The sequence below is a fragment of the Tachyglossus aculeatus genome, chromosome 4 (assembly GCF_015852505.1).
Source record: "Tachyglossus aculeatus isolate mTacAcu1 chromosome 4, mTacAcu1.pri, whole genome shotgun sequence".
In the NCBI taxonomy this organism is placed as follows: domain Eukaryota; kingdom Metazoa; phylum Chordata; class Mammalia; order Monotremata; family Tachyglossidae; genus Tachyglossus; species Tachyglossus aculeatus.
The window spans coordinates 124465435-124488089 of NC_052069.1; the positions used below are offsets into that span (position 1 = coordinate 124465435).

Sequence of the window (22655 nt, forward strand, 5' to 3'; positions counted from 1 at the left end):
TGGGGCGTGGAGACTGCGGAGAACGCTTGAGAATCACCCGTGGCTTGAGTGGCTTCCTCTGGTGGGAGGACAGGTGGTCCTGGGTCTCCAGAAGTCAATGTCTTTGACTGGAAAGACACCCATAGGACAGAGGGCTCTGGGGCGAGACCTTCACTCTCCGTTACTCTCCACTCCCATAGCGGATGTGAGTGAAACAGAGGCAGACCCAATCCAAACACAGCCCTCTGGGCTTCCAGACAATGACAGCCTTGGCAATGGCACCGAAGGGTGGACAGGGAGGTGTCAGGCCTGGGCAGAGATCAGCTCCTGTGAGGTCACAGCAAGGCCTCAGTTACTTTTTCTGTTACCTCATCTGTAAGACAGGGACTGTGTCTAACCTGATTATCTTGTATTTACTCCAATGCTTAGTAGTGTCTGACACAGAGTAAGTGCTTAACAAATATCACTTTTTGAAAAAAGAAGAGAAAGCAGAGGGTGGAGGGTTGTCCTCCCTGGTATCCCAGGATGGGCAGAGCCTGGTGCAGAGCCTCCTGCTTGAACTGCCTCCAACCCAGGGAAACAGCCTCTTGATCCCGTCAAGCAGTCCCAGGGGAGCCAGGAGCCAAAAACTACTAAGGTGAGCATCTGAAACTTCCCTTAACCTACCCTTCCTGCATGGCTATGTCCCCTTTTCTTCATTACTCATGTCTATTGTACGCCCAAGCTGAGCTTAGTGAGTATTAAACCTTGGGAAATATACCTAGAAAAATGGAATCAAACAATCCCTGTCCCAAATCTCCCCGGGGTGGGGAATGAGGCACAGAAACAAGAAGTTCTTGCCCAGTCAGCATTTTCACCAAGTTCTGTTTTGCAAGATTGCTTGGGGGAGCCAGATTCATTCACTCATTCAATCATATTTATTAAGCGCTTACTGTGTGTAGAGCACTGTACTAAGCGCTTGGGAGGTACAAATCAGCAACATGTAGAGACGGTCCCTACCCAACAATGAGCTCAAAAGCAATACATAGCTTCCCACAACCCATTTCAAAATTTCTGAAGGTGCTTCATCCACTTGTGTGGGGGAAGAGGCTTTAAGTCACAATGGGGAGGTGCAGGGCAAGCTATTCCCTCTCAGCCACCCTGTTTCTCCCCCACTACATTTGACCCTTTACCCCAATCCCTAAAAGATCCTGTTCCCCAATATCTCAACTATGTGTGAGGCCAAGTCTGTCCCTCAGAGTTTGAGTTGGAACGGGCCATGAGGGGTGCCGGACAGAGACCCCTGCAAGGAGCGAGTATGTCAATGGACACGCCAGGCCGTACCACTTCATCCTGAATGGATATTTCCCCCTTCTGGTCACCCACCTGCCTGACGAAGTGAGCTGGGCAGTTGGGACGAGGGTACTGCCCTTTGTCTGCCACCGCAAGCACCACAACTGAGCACAGGACAACTGAGCGGGAGGGTAATAATAAATGATGGTATTTGTTAAAAACTTACTATGTGCTAAGCACTGCTCTATGCACTGGGGTAGATACAAGGTAATCAGGGTGTATCTTCATCCCCATTTTACAGATGAGGTAACTGAGCCACAGAGAAGTTAAGTGACTTGCCCAAAGTCACACAGTTGACAATTGGCAGAGCTGGGATTAGAACCCACGACCTCTAACTCCCGAGTCCGTGCTCTTTCCACCAAGCCACGGGGGTGTCTGAAACACTGCAACTGTCCTGCCTGGAGGGGCCACTTTATCCCAGGCTTGTGGTCACTCTAGCCCTTCCCTGACTCTCACAAGGCCTGAAGCCCACTGGGACGCTTCCTCCATTCCCTGCCAGGCAGGGTTGAGGAAGCTTTCTCTAGGCCTACTGGGGTGGGGAGAGACTGGCCCAGTGTCACCAGAGCCACCAGCTGTTGGTTGGTAAGTTGCTGGACCGGGAAAGGAAAGCCGTTCACCTTCAGCCCATACTGGATGGAGCCTAGTGGACCCCTGGTCTCCATCTCCCTCCCTCTGTTCAGCAGTGGCATCTCTCTCTCTCTCTCTCTCCACCAGACTCACCCCCACTCTATTCCCAAGCCAGGCCCACCACAGCCTGTGCCCCACTCCCCACCACATAAACATTCGGCATAGTCAAGGAGGGGGAGGATTAAAATTTATTTCTGTCTGGGTGGTTCCCCTTGCCCAAAGTGCATGGGAGGGTTTCATAGCCTGGCTAGGGGGAAGCAGAAGGGGAGAAAGATTATTATGGCCCTACAGGATGATGGATGATTCTAGGATGGGAGAAAAGCTTTCTGCCCAGACTCAATTTGTGACTCAACCAGACTTAACCCTCTCCTCCCTCTTGCCCACATTCTCCTTCCCCTCTTCCCCCTTTCTCTTGGAAAGGAAGAACAAATGGGTGAGAGGAGGTCTTGCCTCATTGCATACAGGTCCCACAGCCTGGCCGCCAAGGCCCCCACGAAGGGTAGAGCCAGCCGGGATGAGAGCAGGAGCACCAACCTGCTCCTTCTCCCTAACTGCTGCCCTACAAATGCTCTTCCTGCCCCATTCCCAAGCCCGGCGAGGCTCAGGAGTGTTATTCTTTCCCTGCACGATTCAGAAGCTAAGGCACTGACAGGAGAGGGTCATGGCAAAGGTTGGCAGAGAGAAAGCAGTATTAGACTCATTCCATTAGGCCAGAAATTCTGATGGCAGACTGGAAACCACCCCAGCCTGCTCACTGCCCCCTGGTAGGTGCAGGGAGGGGGCACACAGCCCCTGAGACACAGAATGGCAGGGCTCAGGGGAAGCCAGGAAGCTCCAGCCCATCTCATCTTGTGAAAGGGCCTCCTGTGGTTGGGGTGGGTGAGTGGGCAAGAAGGAAGGATGGAAAGAAGGAGGGGGGAATTTTCACCCTTGGTTGCAGGTGAGCCAAAGCCTCCCCCTTGATTGGGTCAGCACCACTTTTGGTGAGACCCCCATTCATTGGGAGTGAAAATCCCAGCTGTGTCCCTGCAGAACACAGCTCTCTGCTGCCTTGCCAATGAGCCACTGTACCGGGACTTCCACCTCTGGGTCCCAGCCCCACACTCACCCCACCCCCTAAGGTCCACGTGCAGCAGATGAAAACGTCAGGCACACTCGCTTTCTCTCACAGAGGAGGGCTCAGAGATCAGATGCTATGCCGGAGCGGGGCCGCACGCTATCCCGTCCTGGCCTCAGATTCGGTGGGTTCAGAGCAGCCTTACGCTACCAAGGAAGTGAGCCGGATCTAGCCGCTGGGTCAGTGCTCTGTTCTGTGGGGGAGCTCAATAAATACCGGGGCAGGGATGAAGATGAGGAGGATGGCTGTACTGGGCCCAGTGGGCAGGAGAGGCCTTCCCGCAGCCTGGGGCAGCTCAGGGCCGGCCTAGCCGCTGTGGTAGAGGCGGATTCGCTGCACTATGTCCTGGCGGCACAGAGGGCAGGTGTGCAGGGGCTCACAACACAACTGACAGCAGCAAACGTGGCCACAGTTTAAGAAGATCATCTGGGCCTGCAGAGAGAGAGGGAGAGAAAGAGAGAGAGAGAGAGAGAAAGAAAAAAGAAAAAAAGAGAGGGCTGCCGGTCAGGGCCCAGGAGGCAAAGCCCAGGGCAGTCCCTGGCATCCTGACATCCAAAAACTTAATCCTTAGTCTGCTCCACTGTGGGGTCCAGAGGCTAGCCCATGCAGGGGCTGGGGGAGAAGGAGGGAGGCGGGGGGGCTTCTGTCCCCAGATTTAGGGGTGGTGAGACCCCACCCACCAGCCCAGCAAACTCTTACCTCCCGCTCCAGGCACACCACACACTCCGAGGCTTGCACGTCCAGCTGCTGAGGTGGAGCCGTAGGGGTCACCCCCACAGGAGGTTCCTCTCGTGAAACCCCTGGCTCTGGAGCACACGGGATCGCCACGTCCTCAGACGCCAGCAACCCTGTGGGTCGCCATACAGACAAGCTGAGATTTCTTGGGCCAAGAACACTTGCCCTACCTCCCTGCCCCCTGGAGGGATAACGGACCAGCAGCTGAAAGCCCAGATTCGTGGCCTGGAGGGCCCAAGCAGCAACCAGGTCAGGTCCAAAGAGTTTGACAGTACTGGGCGAAGAAACTCCCATCAGGGAGCTGCTGGCCAGTGGTGGGAGGGGGAAGGATGAGGAAGGGGGATGTGGTACCTGGCAGTGTTTTAGCCACAGCCAGCAGCTCCTGGGCTCTCCTGAGGATTGCGTGCTGCAGACCAGTTTCAGAAACGCCCATCTGCCACACAAGGAGCAGCTGATTAAATCCCAAAGAACTGAGGCGGCCACGCAAGGAGATAGAGGGGGAAGGGGACCTTTCAGCAGGATGGAGGTCCCCTCCCCTCTGTACACAAACAGACGGACTTCTCTAAGTCCCTGCTCCCACTGCCTTGGCAGGAGGATGGGTGGGCTCCCACCCTGCCTTGCTCAGGGGTCCCCTGGGTAATGGGAGTCACCCAAGAGGGCTTTGAGGAAGCACCTGGGGGCCAAACCAGAAAGAGCAGCTACAACTATACACAAAGAACAGGGCAGGCCTTCAGACCATGCTTCTGCTCTGCTGCTCCTCTGACCCTCTGCTTTGGTTTCCATAGGAATAAGCGAACCTTCTGCGGGCAGATGTGGGGATTCTCTGCCCACAGGGACAGGAGCCCAGGGAAATGGTTCATGCACGGGTGGGAATGACACCTGTGTTCTGGTCCAAACTGAATTTTGGGAACCTAATTACTTTGGAAAAGTAATTCCAAATCTGCCCCATTCTGGGACATGCGCCTCTCAAAAACCATGCTAAAGCCTGAACGGGAAGCTCCCACAGACCAGACCGGATCAGACCAGACCAAGTTGGCTGCTCACCCTTCCCTCTGCCTGCTCGCACTTCCTACCTTGGCCAGGTCGCCGGGGCTCATGCGGCTCAGTGTGTCCAACGAGACACGGTGGTGGGCAAAGATGGGAAGGTACCGTTCGCCTGACAGGTCTACCAGCAGGTTCACCAGTTGCTGCTCCAAGCCCTCTTCCTGCCACAAATGACCATCAGTCAGCAACCAGGCCCCCACGTACTGATCCCACCTGGGGCTTTGACAAGGGTGAGTCAGGAGGGTCTTTTGGGGAATGGGGAGAGAACAGCTTTCACTGACCACCCAATCCTGATCCCAGTTGGAGTTGGCAAAAGACCATTTTATTCATTCATTCAATTTTAGAAAGGTGTAGGATCAGTTGGGCCTTTAGTATGGCACTTTTGGGGGCTTTCCTTCAAAACTCCTAGAAGACAGGCATTCAGGCCAGAGAATGTATGGTCGCTGTGGGCAGGGATTGAGTCTACCAACTACTGCATTGTACTCTCCCAAGTGCTTGGCACCCAGGAACAGCATGGCCTGGTGGAAAGAATACAGGCTTAAGAGTCAGAGGGTCTGGGTTCTAATTCCAGTTCCATGACTTGTCTGTGGTGGAATCTTGGATTTAACTTGACTTCTCTTGGGCTTAACTTCTCTGTGCCTCATTTGTAAAATGGGAAACCCAAGCACTTAGTACAGTGCTCTGCATACAGTAAGCACTCAACAAATACGATTTATTGGTTACTCCCTCTTACTTAAGATTATGAGCCCCATATTGAACAGGGACTGTGCCCAACCTGATTATCTTGTAGCTACCTAGTGCTTAGTACAGGGCCTGGCACACAATAAGTACTTAAAAAAAAACCCAGGCCAATGCTGATCCAGACCCTAGGAATCCAGCCTAAGTACCAGCAGGGTTACCTTTCCTGAACTGAGTAGTGGGACCCCAAGGCCTTTAATCAGCTGTAGGTGAGTTTTACGTATCATAAAAAGGGTAAGTTACTTTTTAGGCCAAAAAGGGGCACAGCATTGCTAGTGATTCATTTTTTACAGCAGTTATGAAAATCAGACCACGGGATCAGGGGAGAATCAGGTGGGAATCAGGTGGTAGACTAGAGTCGAACGGAGTCTACTGGGAAACACTAGTCAATTTGCTTGAGACAAATAATAGTCTTATCAAATGAAGAGCTGCAGGGGAGGAGTTGCTGGGAGGGGCACGTTTGACGTAGAGAAAGGGCTAGCACTGCCGGTGAAGGAAACAGAATTTCTGAAAATGATTTGCCAGGTTGTCTCCCACGGCAGAGGCATTTCCAGATATAACTAAACCCTGGTTTAGTTCAGCGGGGACACTGAAGACCAGATCCTAAACCAATTACAGTCTCGGAATTCACCCCGGAGACTGGAAAGTTTTGCCAATTCTTTAAGAGGTTGTTGAAACCAAAGGAAAATGGCCAGGGGAAGCCGAACTCTCCATTCCCTTAGCCTGGATCGCCTAACTGCCCTCATCCCTTTTCTTCCTTACCTGCAGCTTCAGGGACAAGGGTTTCTGGTCCAACAGGCGCTGATACTGTATCAGCCAGTAGTTTTCCTGCTTCGTTTCACTTTTTGCCTCCAATTCCAACTACCAGGAAAGAAACAATCTACATTAATTTGGAGTCTGGAAACAGCATTGTCTTCAAGAGAAAAGCACTATGGAATGTTTAAAGCCTGTGCAGGATTTCTATGAGGAATGTAAGTCTGAAAAAGATTTGCAAACTCGACCTACTTGGAACTAGGATGGGGGACCTGATGCCTAAAGTCCTAAAAAAGCCAGGTGCATTCCCACCTCAAGAGAGGGCGACTAACCTCCCTTGAGCTCAGCTCTGCCACAAGTCCCAGGACCAGAAGGGACAACCAGACATGTGCCATCATATTACCCCCCCCTCTAAATGAGGTTGGGGTGTCTCCCAGCCCCAACAGATGCTGGATTGGACCCAGTCAGAATATTCTGGGGATCAACTTAATAGAGCCCCAAATCTTCATCCCTAATAGGACTCCAACATCTACTGAATCCCAGACACAGGAGATTTTTCACTCAAGGATAACACATATTGGCAGAAATGTAGCTAGGCTTCGAATTTCTGGAGAAGATGGCACCATTCTGGGAATGTAGAATAAAAACAGGAAATTGGGGTTTAGTTTCATCTTTGAAAAACAATTTGTGGCAGGAAAGAAAAAATGAAGCCTCCAGGCAACTCCTTTCTTCCCAACAATCATTCCAACCTACAGGAAGCCCTGCACCCACTTTACCCCAAGCTGCAGAGCTTGGCTTCAGCTTCAGGACAGAGCAGAAATTAGCTCTGGCTCCTACTAGAATCTGTGCCCTTGAGCCCCAGAATTTCAATTTCGAGCATTTAGTACAGTATTCTGCACACAGAACGTGCTCGATAAATACCACTGGCTTTCTTGACAACCCAATCAGTCATTTACCAAGATTTCTTGCAGCTCCTCTTCTCGTTGCTTTTTCTCTTTCAGCAGTTGCTGCAGCAGGTTGCTGAGGGCTTGACGTTGCTCTGAGATCACCTCCTACAACACAAATCCCCCTCGATTTTCAGGCGGAAGTCGGAAATCCTAGACCCTTGCCTGTCTTTCTGTCCCTGCCTTAGCAAGGTCAGAGTCTCCCACTTGCGCCCTGTGGTGGCTGGGAGACCTCTGGGAGCAAGTCAGAACCGTCCCCTGGTGCTTTCTGATCCAGAGTTCCTCAAGAGCCCTTTCCCAGCATGGGGGAGACCACCCATGCCCAAGCATGTTGGATGTTTCCCCAGAAGACCTCCCTTTAACCCCCTATCCTAAGCTGAAGAGAGACTGTGGACTTAAATTCCACTGAACTCTTCTAAGCCCTTCATATAAAACTCTGCTCACAGTTGGTGCTAAATGCAAGTCAGAAAGAACCGATCTGATTTCAGATGAGGTTCCCCCTCAGATCTTGGGCAGAGTTGAGGCTTCAGCTTCTCCCAGGTAAGGCCCAGGGACAAGGTGTCTGATGGTTCAGTGCCTGGAAAGGGGTTGGTGGGACCACTTCCCTTTCTTTTGGCTGCCACTCCCAGAGTAGGGAATGCACAAAACTGCCAGAGAATGCCAAACCTTGAGGACAACAATAATCATTTTCATTAAATAGGTTGCATAGATTCTGGCCATATGCAAATCATATGGAAGCCCTCTACAAATCCAGCTAAGGCCTTCCTATTTCATACCTCTGGCTTAGTAGGGTCACCCAGTAGACAACAACTGACTAAATGTGAAAAATCAAACCATCATGATCCATCTGTGATGAGAACACACACTCAAACTGTAACACGCAGCAAGCAAGACTACAGAAATGGCCCCATTCTCTTCCTTGAGCACTTTGAATTAGCACAATTGGCCTAATCAAGGCTTAGAGGTCAGCTTGCTTAAGAAGCATTGGCTTTCAAACTGTTCCAGGCACACCTTCAGCAATCCACTTCCACGGGACAAACAGGTCAGGGAGACAAGGTTAAAGACAGAAAAGTGAGGTAGCAGCTTAAGTATAGTTTGAGGGAGGACAGAAGAACATAAGAAATACCATACAGGGGGTTAGAGCAAAGGTCCACCCAGTTCAGTATTCTATCTCCAAAAGGGCCAATAAACAGTATTATGAAGGACAATGGAATCGTGACCTTTGTGACATTCACCCTTATGTTCTGGATGTACTCATATCCCTAATTTTTCCCTCGAATAGCTCTTCGTAGACATATTGTCTATCTTTCTACTTAACTGTCCCTGCCTTCTAAAAACTGTAACTTCTCTCTCTAACGTCTCTTCCATTCTTGCTAGTATCCCATTATGAACCTGGTCCATGAATTTATTCAATGCTTCTTGAACCTACCAGCACAACGTCCTTTGGGAACGCAAATTCCAGATGCTTACCGTATGTTAGGTGAAGAAGTATTTTTTTAACTATTTTGTTCTGATGCTACACACTTCAGTAGCTGCCTACTCATTTTAGTGGTGTACTATTTGGTAAAAAAACAATTACATTGTCCCCCCACCCCCTTTCAGGATTTTGAACGTTTCAATCGGGTCCTCTCGCAGTTTCTACCCACTTGTTTCAAAGAACGCCAGAAGTCTTTCTGCCAATAGATTGGGTTTTCCTAGTGCTCAGTGATCTTAATCTTGAATTACAGAGTCTAACAACTTACCCTGGGTAGACATAAGACTCACCCATTTATTATTCTCCGAAACCCCTCTGGAACTCTTTCTGTAAATCGGAGTTATACTAATGACCCACCAGTCCTCCACTTCAGTAGTACCCACCTTTGCCTCCCTGAGCCCCACAGCACTTATATACATATCCATAATTTATTTTAAGTCTGTCTCCCCATCTAGACTGTAAGGTCACTGTGGCCAGGGAATCTGTCTACCAACTCTGTTATACTGTACTCTCCCAAGCCCTTTGGTACAGAGCTCTGCACACAGTAAGCGCTCAATAAATATAACTGATTGATTGATTGCCAGGGGTTCCACAACTTCCCTTCAAATTCTTTTGTAACTCTAGGCTGGATGCCATTTAGATGTGATGATTTCTGAATATTTAGTTTATCGACTTGTTTCAAATTATCCGGTGTGTTTGTCACGATTCGATCTAGTTCCTCAGACCTGCCTGGTAATAAAACCATCATGGTTCTGAGAACCTTCCCAAGCTCTTCCTCAGTAAAGACCAGACTAAAGAATTTGCTGGAGCTCCCAGCTGGGTCCTTTTCATCCCAGAGTGTTCCTTACACCCCATAACTATTAAGGGGGCCCACTAGCTCCCTGCCAGCTTCCTGCTTTTGGTAGATTTGAAAAATATTTCATCTTTAACTTTGGCATCCCTTGCAAGGTACTCATCAAACTCTTTCTTTGGCCTGCTTAACTTCCTGTGCTTTTGACACTCCACTCTTTATAGGCTTTCCTGGTCTTATTCGAGAATGCTTTCCATTTATCAAAGGGTGATTTTTTTTTCCTTTCTCCCCTCTAATGATCTCTGATTTTCCAGTTAGACAGTCAAACAGAAAGTCAGTTGGCTGTTTTGGGTCTGCAGTACCCATTCAGCTTAAGTCCCCAGTATGGAATTTAAAATAAAATTACCCTCTAGGTACTTTGTGGTTTACATTTGTTTCACCAACCCCTTGCAACTTTTTCCTAACTTAAGGTTTACATTCTTCCTTAGTTTCCTTTTATGAAACAGAATATCCTTGTGCTGTATATTTAACACTCCCAACTCCAACCCCGCAGGACTTACGTACATATCTTTAAATTACATATTATAAATTATTTATTCATATATATGTCCGTCTCCTCCTCTAGACCGTAAGCTCGTTATGGTCTGGGAACATTCTATTGTATTCTGTTGTACTGCACTCTTCCAAGTGCCTAGTATGGTTAAGTGCTTAGTAAATACCACTGATTGATTGATTGCTGGGTTTTTTTGGCCTTCCCTCCCAGCAAGAGTATTACAATGAATAAAATTATGGTCTTTACTCCTGAATGGCTCTCTCACAACCCATCTGTACCAGGTCCATCCCCAACTCAGAATCAAATCCCATGTATTTTCTTTCCTTCTGAGTTCTGGGACCACTGTTCCTTTTCTTTTTTCCCCTACACTATGGATGGTAGCTCCTCTAGACTGTAAGCTCACTGTGGGCAGGAAATTTGTCTGTTTCATTGCTATATTGTACCCTCCCAAGCACTTAGTACATTGCTCTGCACATAGTAAGAGCTCAATAAATACGATTGACAGACTGACTGCTTCATATAGCAGGTCCAGGGAGCTGCCCGGCCACGGGGGAGGAGGGAAAGAGCCAGATTTGAGGAACAGATGTTTCTGTGCATCCAGGACTGAGTGTGAACAGTGGGCTTGGGAAATGCGGCCTTGGGGCCCTCGCACAGTCCTCTATCTCAGAAATGCAGGCCCAGCCCAAGCGTGGTAAAGTGGGTCTAGGTCTAGTTATTTTATGGAAGCAGCGTGGCCTAGTGGATAGAGTACATGCCTGGGAGTCAGAAGGACCTGGGTGCTAACCTTGGCTCTGCAACTTGTTGGCTGTGACTTCATTCATTCATTCAATCGTATTTATTGAGCGCTTACTGTGTGCAAAGCACTGTACTAAGCGCTTGAGAAGTACAATTTGGCAGCATATAGAGATGGTCCCTACCCAACAGTGGGCTCACAGTCTAGAAGGGGGAGTTGGGCAAGTCACTTAATTTCTCTGTTCCTCAGTTACCTCATCTGTAAAATGGGGATTAAGACTGTGACCCCAGTGTTGGACTGGGACTGTGTCCACCCCGATTACCTTATATCTCCCCTAGTGCTAAGTACAGTGCCTGGCACATGGTAAGCCGTTAACAAATGCCACTATTATTATTATTTAGGGATGAGGCCCTCAGGCCTCAAAATGCTCCCTACAGCCTGCACAAGTGCTTGCCCTAGAAGTCCTGGGGTGTGGCACCCAAAGCCCGCTATGCTGACCCATAGTTTAGAAGGAACACGATCTGGGACTACCTGTTCCAGAAGACAGTCATTTATCCTAGACACTCCTAATAATAATAATACGAAGAAACAGAAGAAGAATTGTGGTATTTGTTAAGCACTTATGATGTGCCAAGCACTGTACTAAGCAGTGGGGGAAGAAGCGCTTAGTACAGTTCTCTGCACACAGTAAGCGCTCAATAAATACGATTGAATGAATACAAGATAATCAGATCCCACATGGGGCTCACAATCTAAGTAGGAGGGAGAACAGGTATTGAATCCTCACTGTGCAGAGACAAGGGAACTGAGGCACAGAGAAGTGAAATGACTTGCCCAAAGTCACACAGCAGACAGGTGGCAGAGCTGGGATTAGAACCCAGGTCATCTAATTTCCAGGTCTGGGATCTTTTCACTGGGCCATGGTGCTTCTCCTCTTCCTGAAGAATTACTCAGCCAATCTTAGAGAGGATAACTGAGGCCGCCCAGGACTCTTACCTGAACTAGTTCCACGGCTTCCCCAGTCTTGTCTAACATATCTTACTCTCTTTTTTCATCTTGGTCTGTGGTCTTTAGAACACTCTTCTGACCTTATTTTTGTTGCTTAAGAATGGAATTTCCTCCCAAGGAAGTGCTGCGGCATTCCTCTAGTCTGGCAAGATTTTTAAGTTATTACTCTTGACCTTATCTTTCACACCCAGGGTCAAACGCCCCCCTGTCTTCCCACTCCTGCCTTTCCTAGGTTTACAGCATGGAAGCACTGTATCCCATTAGTTGTCTTCCCCCCCGCTCAGTCCCAGGGATGCCACTTATGTCAAAATTCTGACTAGCTACCAAGCATACCAACTCACCCATTCTATTTTTTTAGGCTTCTTGCTGCAACTCTTTTGGCCAACTTCCACATTAGTCAGTTTTCCCCACTGATTTACCCACCTCGATTTCCTCGAACGCCCCAGAGTGCTCTCCCAACCCTCCAGCACGCCCGTATGCCGCCAGCCCCCTCCCCGCCAGGAGCCAGGACCATCTGGGTCTTGGGCTTTTGGGCCCCTACCAGAACGTGAACACTCTCTGGGTCTTAAAGAGGCAGAGTGATGCTGAAAGGGCCCAAGGGAAGAAATTTTGAAAAACAGAAGTCACAACTGAATGTCCCAAGTTCTACTCTCTGGGGCGACCTCACAGAAATGACACCTCTCTTCACCCCTCCCCTCCAGATGGCAGGATGGCAAAGAGCGAGTAGAAGCAGCAGCAGCAGCAGTAGCAGTAACAGCCTTGGAAGCATGATTCAGAGAAGTAGCACCCCTCATGGCAGCTCCCTCTTCAAACCAAGAGAACACAAGATGAAACGCCCTTGTGGTGGGGTCTCTGAGATGAGAGACTCTCCCCAAGCCTGGATCCAGGCCCCTCCTAGCCACTGGCTTGATCCCGCGGATCCTCCTGAACTGGGTTTGGAATGTCACTTGGGATCTTCACCGCTTCCAGACCCTGGCAGAATCAGCCCAGTCAGTCATGTGAGCAACGTCCTGAGGGCTGGGGAGGGAATTTAAGCTCAGAAATTCTTGATGTCCTTTCCACGGGCTGCGCCACAAACGAGTTGTGAGGCCAGACAAAGCAAAAGGGGAATCACAGGAGGCCAAGAGAACACATCTCTCCCAGACGAGACTCATCCGAGGTCAGGGGAGGGGGTGGAGGGAGGGGTGGAGCAATCACGAAGAGCCCTACATACCTGCAGTGCCTCTGTGTCCAGTTCTTGCCTCTTTAACTCCAGTTGTGTCAACTGCAATAACTCAGTTTCTATTAACTTAATCTAAACAGAAGATGAGACATTTTTTACTTACATTTGCCAATGACTGATTTACTCGGCTGCATTCTGACACCTGAACAGCCCTTCCGGGAGAGGCGGGGGGTTAGGAGGGTGGGATGGAGGGACCTTTACTGAACCTTCCAGGACCTGAGCTGTAAGACGGCAGTCTCTTAATCACTGAGGCCAGAGAGGAGATGACTGCCCTGCCCCAGCAGCACCCCTGTTCACAAGGTCACGAAACCTGGCACTGATCTTTCACCTCTTCCCTACTTGCCAAACCCTCCTTGGCCCCTCTGTGCCTTATAAGTATTCCCATGTGGCTGCTGAGATCATGCAGCCGGCCGCACCCAAAGCAGATTCACTTTGCTCGAACGTAGCAACTCAAGGATGGGCTAGGGAACCAAAAAAGCAGGGCTGGGCAGATCAGAACCACCGGCCCCTAAACTGAGCCCCTCTTAAATCCAGAAAGAGCAATCTCTGAGCTCTCAGCCAACTGGGCAAGTCACGGGGCTCAACCGATGTCCATCACAGGTGTTTCCGACAATTGCTACCAACCTAGCCACATGTTCACACAAATGCGCTTCATGTTTGGCAATATGGATTTAAAAAAAATAAGAGAAACAAAAAAGGCAGGTTGGTTACAGTAAAAAAAAAAGAATAAATAAAAGAACCTCATGCAAATATGCAAAGTTATAATATGCTTAATGAAAATGCAAAGGGATTTCCCCCAGCTAGACCCAGCTCGCAGAATCCAACATCAGAGCAGGCAACGCCTATTCTGTAGTAGGAGGGCAGAGGCTAGGCCCCGGAAAGGGAACCTCAGGGATGTTCCCCATTCAGTGTTAATGGCTCGGGGACCTAGGCTTTTCATTAGGCTTCATCACTAGATGGTATGAATGATGGTGGATTTTGCTTTTCTGCCATTTACCGGGAAGTTCCCCTAACCCCACCTAGGAGGTGAGAGGCAGCCAGCCCCCACTCACATGGAAGAAAAGAGGAAGTTGAGACATAAAGGAGGCTGGGCCAAAGGGTCAGGGTGAACCGATCTCCAATCGACCCCTTTTCCTTTTAAATTCAGGAGCAATTCAGGTGGGTGGGTGGCAAGAAAAATGGATGGGGCACTGGAGAGAGAGCTAGAGGACCAGGAGAGAAAGAGTGTGCAGAGCAGGAGTGAAGGCCTCCTGGCCTCTCCCGGCTCTACCCAAGTCCCTGCTCTCTCAATGGCCAGACGACATAGAACCTGGCTCACATTATCAGAGTGGTCCTGGATAGACTCGGGATACAATCCCAAGAGCTTCAGGCTTCTACCGTTTGGTACTGTGGATCCACTCCAAATCTGACACTAGTCAGTATTCTAGTCAAATCATCAAGGAGCAAAACACATTTCTAAAGATGGGAACCTCTGTGTGCCGCATTTCTGAATTTAACTGAGAAGCGGTTTACCTTGGCTACACCGGAACTCACCTGGTTCCTGATCTGTCTGTGCATGAGGTCCTTCTTCACTTGCAGGGCCTCAAAGGCTGCCTTCTGCATTGCGCTCTGAGAATGGAGATTGCATTCTGTTTAGCTCAGCCAGACAGAGTGGGCCCCAAGCGGCATCATGGCAACCTCTCGGCAGTTCGGGATGGGACCCCAGCATCCTACAGTTCCTTCCGTTTGGGAAGGGCAAAGGGCCAGTTTTTCTCGGTTTTGCTGCCACCTCCAGCCTCCCCTACCCCCAGCTCCTCGTCGCCTTATGATTCAGAGATCCAGTGCCAATTCCCCAGGAAGAAATTGTCACGAAGCTAACAGGGGCCATCGATCCCATCTATAGTCTTAAGAAGGAAGACTTCCTTTGAGATATGGGCTGGCTCTGCAACCCTGGCCCCCTGACCATTTGAACTCCAAAGGCTTTTCCTGAGGGTTTCCTTCCAGTCCCCATGTAAGTACTGTCTTTTGGACTCCAAACTCACCTCCTGTAAGATCTGGCTGATAGCCTTGTTCTGATCCATCTGCTGCCAAGCCAGAATCTGTTGGAAACGCTCATCCATCTCTGCCATGCTGCAAGAGAAACAGCAACTGAGGGGTGCTCCACCTCTCCCCCATTGGCCCCATAAAAAAGGACCGGGAAGAGATGGGACATGTGTAAATGCAATCTGGGTCAGTGCAACCAACCGGCAAAAGCATCGAAGGCCTATCTAGCTGCACTCACGAGGAGAAGTGGTTAAAAGTTCAACTGACACTTCAATTTTGTAGCTGTCTAAAACGACGTTCGAGAATCCCTATTGTCACCCCTAATTTGGTAGGCCATTTCAGCACCGTACTTCAAGGGTCTAGAGTGGCAGCCCAAACCACCATGAGTCAGCCCCCAATGCACATATGGGAATAACCCAGGCTTTTGGAAAGCTGCTGGAAGAAGCGGCAAGAGATTGGCTACTACTAGAGGGATGATGGGACACTGCAGTAGGGGGCCATAGAAGTAACGAGGTTTTTGCTCCATTTAGTCAGCAGAAAGAGGGGAAGGACAACCCTGAGCCTCCTTGGTAACAGTAGGAGAGGGGCTTCTTTGCCCCATTTTTGCCAATGCCAAAACACAGATGTGGAAAGGAAGCTAACTTTCCCCCTCTACCCAGATATCTGCTCCGCTCTCCAAGGCAAGCTATCCGGTCATCAGCAGCTGCCAAGCAGTGATCTGTGCATGCTTCCATTTGTTTGTTGCTGAGGTGAGGGATTCAATGTGGGCCATCATAAAAAGAAATAGGCCAATGGATGTGGAGGGGAATGCCACACCAGGTTGGCAGGCACCTCGTCTAATCCTTAGTGAGATGCAGCCTGTACCACAAGCCCCTGGAAATTCTGAAATAAAATCACCACGTCCCCCATTTTCTTAATTCCTAAGGAATTCATGCGGATTAATATTTTCCCTTACATAACAATTAATAATTATGGTACCTGTCAAGCTCTTACTATGTGCCAAGCACTGTACTAAGCACTGGGGGAGACCCAAGATAACCAGGTTGGACACAGTCCTGGTCCCACATGGGGCTCACAGTCTAAGTAAAAGGGAGTAGGGGTTATTCCCCATTTTGTAGATGAGGAAACTGAGGGACAGAGAAACTGGGTGATTTGTCCAAAGTCAAACAGCAGACAAGTGGCAGAGTTGGAATTAGAACCTAGATTCTCTGACTCCTAGGTTCATACTCTTTCCATGAACTGGGAAGAGATGGAACACTTTGCTTCTACATCCTAAACAAATATAGAGCTATCTCGGGTGCTGAGAGTTAAAAAAAACATTCTAACCATTAGGTTGTTACCCTGGTGGCCGGGACTTTCCAGCATGGGAGGGGGAGTGTTGTAAATGTGGTTCCTTTACAATTTTGCCTCTGTCTCAGTCTTCTGCTCCAAAAACGAGCCACACCTTTCTGGCTGTCTGTCTCCCTATTTTCAGCCCTGAAGCTATGGAATGTGCCTAGGCTGTGGCTGTGCCTAATGGCATCCTTAAACCGTTTCCTCTATCCCCTTTGCTTTTAGTTGCCCCATTACAGCTTGCTCTAGAACAGTTGTTTGGACAGCCTACAATCTTGTACTCTCTTTGCACATTCCACTCAGTAAAACAGTGTTGCAGTGGGCTTAGCTTCAGAACTAGTACATTAACTTTGTTCAAGGACTTTACTGCCTTAACGGGTAATGCTGAAGAAGGCCCACAAGTCATGTTTATGGAGCTAGATGTGACTTTTGTAGCAGATCAAGGCCCAGGTCTCATAACCATATAGAAGGCTGAAAAGCATACACAGCCCTGTAGACCTTCAGTTTGGTCTGAAACCTCACACCGTATGTTACTGCCACATTCTGTCAATGACTCAAAGGATATGCAGTCCTTCTTGATTTTCCACTTCCTTATCTACTGTTGCATTTATGGAAAAGGTGCTGTCTATGTAACAGGTAGGTCTAGAATTTGGGGGAGCATTTGGCCAATGCAGACCTTTGGTTGTGTGTAAGGTTTTCAGGTGCAGGCTGATTCAGTACCTCTGCTTTCTTCAGACTATTGTCAGTTTATAGTACTGAATTACCTCTTCAAAAAGAGTACAGTAATCTGCAGATCTCCTCAGATGTAGGGACCCTAGGGAACAGTAATTCACTGCAACTATTGACTGGCTGTCTCTAGGACTTCCATTGAATTGGAAAGGTTTTCTGGAACAGCAGAAGCATATTCTAACCCTGGCGTCTGGGTACCTTGCTGCACTCTCCAGCAAGGCTAGGTAAAATAAACTGAACAGGACTAGGCCTAACACACAACCAAGCTTTACCCCCTTTTAGACTGTAAGCCCACTGTTGGGTAGGGACTGTCTCTATATGTTGCCAACTTGTACTTCCCAAGGGCTTAGTACAGTACTCTGCACACAGTAAGCGCTCAATAAATACGATTGATTGATTGATTGATTGGTGATGGGGAATAGGTCGGACAGGGCGCTTCCAACTCTAACAAGACCCACGATGCTGTCCTGGAACAGTACCAGAATCTTGTCCAACTTCTCAGGGCATGCAATACAGGCTATGCTTTACAGATGAAGAAACAAAAATAAGGGAGAGGAACTAACTTGCCTCAAATCACATAATGGTGGAAACTACCTGAGGTAAACTGAATAGCAAGTGGAAAGGAATCATGAAATCTGTCCGTATCAATGATGCTAATGATATCTGGCTCATTACCCAGTTAACATTAAGAGGATTTTACAACAGAACTCTGAGTCTCAACATGTAAGGGCTGTAAAGCATTATGCTGAAAGTAAACATCCTGCTTCCTGATATGTCTCTGTTCCTGATATGTGAGGGGGCTCTGCTCAGCCCTTTTATCCTTCTGCCTGGATTTTGGGTACTGCTGTCATGAGGGACCGCTGCCCCACCCAAAAATGGCAGTAGAGTGGGAGATGGAGCTGAGCATACAAAGTTCAAAATGCTTTCAATCTGCCAAATATGCCAATGTCAGGATTTTCCTGGTGGAAACCAGGGAAACTAGATGCCTTGTTCCACATATATTGTCCACTACCTAAGACAAACCCTTTTAACACTGACATTTTGTGTTGGGTTTGACCCAAAACTTCAAGGGGTAAGCCATATTTTTCTTCAGGAAATTTCCTGTCAAGAAATATACTCTCTAGACATGGCTAGTGGACAGCGAAGCATCATGGCCTAGTGAAAAGAGCATGGGAGTGAGAAGGACCAGGGTTCTAATCCTGGCTCTACCACTTGTCTGTTGGGTAACCTTGGTCAAGACACAACTTCTCTCTGCCTCAGTTCCCTCATCTGAAAATGGGGATTATGACTATGAACCCCATATGGGACAGGGACTGTGTCCAACCTGATTAGCTTGAATCTGCCCCAGTCAGTGCCTGGCATACAGTAAGCACTTAACAAATACCATGTTAGTCAATGAATCCCAGCTCTAGGTTGTATTCCTCCCATCCACTCAACTGTCTAGTATGCCTCAATTGCTCCCATCCTCCTCACCTGGAACATGCTTGTTCGACCAGGTTTTGTCGCTGAGACTCATAGGACATCTGGATAAGTCTGTTCTTGCAGCTCTCGGTCAACATTTGCTGCATGGCAGCTGAGAAAACACCAAGGGACAATTTAATCTCCTTTCTTTAAGAGATTGGGGCTCTCACTTGTTCTTTCCTAGTCCCTCTGAAAGGGTTCACATATACCCCTTCTGAATTGTTTCGCAGCACCTTGCAAACATTTTAAAAGATAATTTCGGTCTAAAAATTATCAAAAACCAACCCTCCTTCCCCTAGACATCTCTTCTTCCTTCTAATATTCCCTTTACCACTCAGCTAAGACCATCACAGACTCTCTCCTGCCCTCCTCCTGTCACCCTCTGGGGCCCCTCTACCTTCCTCTAGTCCCTCCACTTACTGGTTTTGGGCTACCTGCAACTCACTTGATCTGTTCCCCTCAAAAAGCAGACTAATTGTTAAATCCCATACACTCAGTAGGAAGGAAAGAAAGAAGGAATAATCAATGGCTTTGTTGGGGTCAACAGTCTTTAGAGTAGATATTTTTTACTCATCAGTGCTGTTTTTGCACAGTTGCCCGCAAGTACCCCCATCACCTACCACCTGCCATCCCCAAAACTCACAAGCAATTTCTCTTCTGCGCAGATTTTCAGTCTCCTCCTGGGTTATGGCCATTAGCTGCTCCATCCTTATTCTAGTAAGCAACACAAAAGTCAGTTAAAGACAATGAATATGTATTTCAGATTTCAACCAGTTGGGTAGCTATTTCCCAAGATCTCCAACATATCGCCTCAGCTTATTGAGATGTTCAGGGATCCCTTTCAAAGGCTGAGGAACTACAGAGTGAACATCCAAGGGGGCCATGTCCCGTGGGACTGAACCATTAATATCACAGCCTAGTGATCAAACCAAAGATGGCAGCAGTGACCCCTGGAATGTGTCTTCTATAAACACGACGGCTCACTGAAGGATATTCCCCTAAGAGTGCACTACCAGTTTAATCTGCTAGTGATTACAGGTCTAACTGCCAGGGAAGCACCTGTGGTGAGTATTCCCAGGGCCTTCAAGTTGGATGGGGTACCCGCTGAGATCTTAGGAATCCTGTTTGTGACCCAGTAGTCCTGTCCATGGAAATCAAAAGAGTTCTGAAGCAGTGCATGAAAGCAGTTCTGATTTGGGCATTCAGGACTTGAGAGTTTAAGTAAATTTCCAGTGTGCAAGCTCTAGCCCCAGAACCTGAATCTAAAACTGGCAGCTCCTCTCTCCTCCACCTTTTCCTTGCCCTATAACCCATTCTCATGTTCAGCCCCCAGGCCCTCCCTCAAGGGTAATAATCAATCGATTAATTAATCAAATTTACTGAGTGCCCACTTGGTGCCGAGCACTGTACTTAGCACTTGGGAGAGTACAATGTAACAGAGTCAGTAGACAATAACGACCATGATACACTTCTCTGTCCCTGCTAGTGAAAGCATGAGCAAGTCAGAAAATAACACCTTTTTTAGAAGCTGGATGCTTACCTTTCATTTTCTAGTGATTTCAAGATTTCTGAACTTTTCTTTTGTCTGTGGAGGAAAACAGCAGATTTCTTTTAACAACCAGAGAGCCCCTTTCAACCAAAAATGAGACTGCACCCTGACATCCCTGCATGGCTCTACTGTTAGAGCAGGACCCCACAGCCAGTAGAGCCATGAGGAAATAACGAGTTGGGCGCTGGGAGGGAGTGGCTATCTCACCGCTGATTTTCTTCCAGCAGCTTCTGAATCCGACTGGAGACGTTCTGCTCAGTTTGCTTTAGTTGCTCCTGTAGCCGCAAACGCTCTCCCTCCAGATACCTCTGATGCTCGCTCAAGCCCTTGTCTAGCCGAACCTGTTCCTGGAAAGGGAAGCCCAGTTCTTAGAGTATGGACACTCACAGTTGCAAGTCCTTGCAATTCTCTCTTATCCCTTTAAAATCAGCTTCAACCCCTCTGTGGGTCCATGGAACTGGATGCCAATTAGGGGAGAGGAAGCTAGAAACATACAACAGTCTGCTAGTTTTGGGGAGGGGTGAGGGGAGCCTGCGCTTCTGTCACTTAGCAGGGAGACCTTGGTCAAAGCAGGGCAAGATGGCTGTGGAAAGGGTGAGGTCAGTTCTACGTGGTTCCGTGGTCCCCCTGAGTCTCATGGTAACAGCCACTACAAACTAAGCTACTCATCCAAGGCCCCAGAGAGACGAGAAGGGGACTCTTTGGGAATCAATCAATCAATCAATCGTATTTATTGAGCTCTTACTGTGTGCAGAGCACTGTACTAAGCACTTGGGAAGTACAAGTTGGCAACATATAGAGACAGTCCCTACCCAACAGTGGGCTCACAGTCTGTGGAAAGTGTGGGAAGTTCAAGGAAGTGTGGGAAGATCCCACAGTGTGGGAAGATCAAGGATGCTATACCAGGACCATCCCAGCTCAAGTCACTCACAATTAAAAACTACTGGTATGAATCAGGCATATTGTTAGGATATAAGGCTGAACTTCTGACCTAACTGGCATCCACAATTAAACCAACCTATTACATTTAGCCAATACCGGAATACACCTTGAGTAAACAGGCTTACGTTTTACTGATCTATCCTTCTCCCAGAGCACAGCATATAACTCAGGGGAACAGGATCTCCCAAGAGTCAACAGTAGTTAAGAGGCCGAGGACATGAACTCTGGGGGAAAGGAGCTGAAATGTAATGAGCCATCCTGATGGCCCACATACCGTCACTGGCCCCAGTACTGCTTAAGTTCCAAGAACATAAGAATCTGAGACTGGGAACAATGTCATTCCTGAGTCAGACCCCCCATTGCCCTTCTTGCTGAGTAACCTGTCTCCAACGGGGCTTTTGGAAGAACAGTGTGATGAGTGTCCTTCTTGAAATACATCTTAATGAATCAACTAACATTTCTAATTTTTCCCTCCCATCCTACCTTTTAGTAACTATGGACTTCTCGTCCATGAATTTAATGAAGCTTTTTTTGACTCTGCTAATATTTTCATCCTGTACAACTTCCTAGATAACAAATTCCATCTGCTTACCAACTACCGTGTTTGCTTTGAACGGACCACCTACAAGCCTCAAAGGGTGCCCCCTGTGCTGTTGCTAAGAAATCTGGTGAACAGGGAATTGCACTCACCCTGTTGGTACCTTCATGATTCCACAGATTTCCTTCCTACCACCTCCAAGATCATGTCCTGCCAGACTGGAGTTCTAACTTGCAATTAATCCCCACATTGAACTGCTCCTTCTACCTGAGCACCTTGGGTCTGACGAGTGAGCTGTCAGGGACCATATGAATGAGACAAACCAGTGGGAAACCAAAGGGATGGTGTGGTACACGGGGAGAGAGAATAAGCACTTTAGAGGTGGAAAGGGCAAAGATGGGACCAGCTGAGGAAAAAAAACCCCTGCAGAACAGAAGTCTTGTGCTTTCTCCAGCCCCTACTGTCCTTCTCCAACAAGGCTCTGGCCTAGATTATAGTACCTTGGAGAGAGCACAGGGCAATGTTCACCAAGCACCACTGAAGAGGACTACTGACCACAGGCTTGGAATGGACATACCTCTTTGACAGTCTGCAGTATTTCATCCTTCTGACTGAGGCTCTGCTGGAGGAGCTGGGCATGCTCCCGCTGCCCAATATCCAGGCGTCGCTCAAATTCCAGCTTTTCCAGCATTTTTTGTTCCTGGGGACAGAAACCCAAATGGTTGATCCAGGTAAATAAGCCTAGCTCACTACCAGGTCCTTTTCACTCTTGGAAAACAGAATGCAGCTAAGCACTAGAAGGCAAAGCACACCCCAAGCAGGTTCAACTGGCCATGAGAGTGTGCAGCCCACAAGGCCTGCAAAACCAACATGGCACACAGGAAAGAATCAGAAATACTACTGGGGTCAAAAGCCAAGACCCAAATGATGCTGGAGCATATTTATGTGGCTGAAGGGGCCCTTGGGACTGAGAAATGGAAACCTTTCTGCTTCACTCTGTGCAAATTAATTGGGAAAACAACCCCATCATCTG

General features: G+C 48.4%; 1 protein-coding gene across 4 annotated transcripts in view; it reads right to left on the reverse strand.

Annotated features, from left to right (window-relative positions):
- Nucleotides 1-2109: 2109 nt before the first annotated feature.
- LRSAM1 (leucine rich repeat and sterile alpha motif containing 1) overlaps nt 2110-22655 on the reverse strand; it is a 36200-nt gene continuing 15654 nt past the window's right edge. For 2 of the 4 annotated variants that reach the window (XM_038745377.1, XM_038745376.1), the window contains exons 12-25: nt 22200-22322; nt 20350-20489; nt 20134-20178; nt 19237-19307; nt 18606-18705; nt 15071-15158; nt 14583-14657; nt 13041-13121; nt 7282-7377; nt 6335-6433; nt 4864-4995; nt 4142-4223; nt 3755-3903; nt 2110-3487 (exon numbers count right to left, since the gene is read on the reverse strand). In XM_038745377.1, the coding sequence (XP_038601305.1) occupies nt 3362-3487; nt 3755-3903; nt 4142-4223; nt 4864-4995; nt 6335-6433; nt 7282-7377; nt 13041-13121; nt 14583-14657; nt 15071-15158; nt 18606-18705; nt 19237-19307; nt 20134-20178; nt 20350-20489; nt 22200-22322 (1407 nt within the window). In that variant the 3' untranslated portion in view covers nt 2110-3361. The remainder of the gene's footprint in view (nt 3488-3754; nt 3904-4141; nt 4224-4863; nt 4996-6334; nt 6434-7281; nt 7378-13040; nt 13122-14582; nt 14658-15070; nt 15159-18605; nt 18706-19236; nt 19308-20133; nt 20179-20349; nt 20490-22199; nt 22323-22655) is intronic. The other 2 variants (XM_038745378.1, XR_005450370.1) reach the window with 2 other exon arrangements.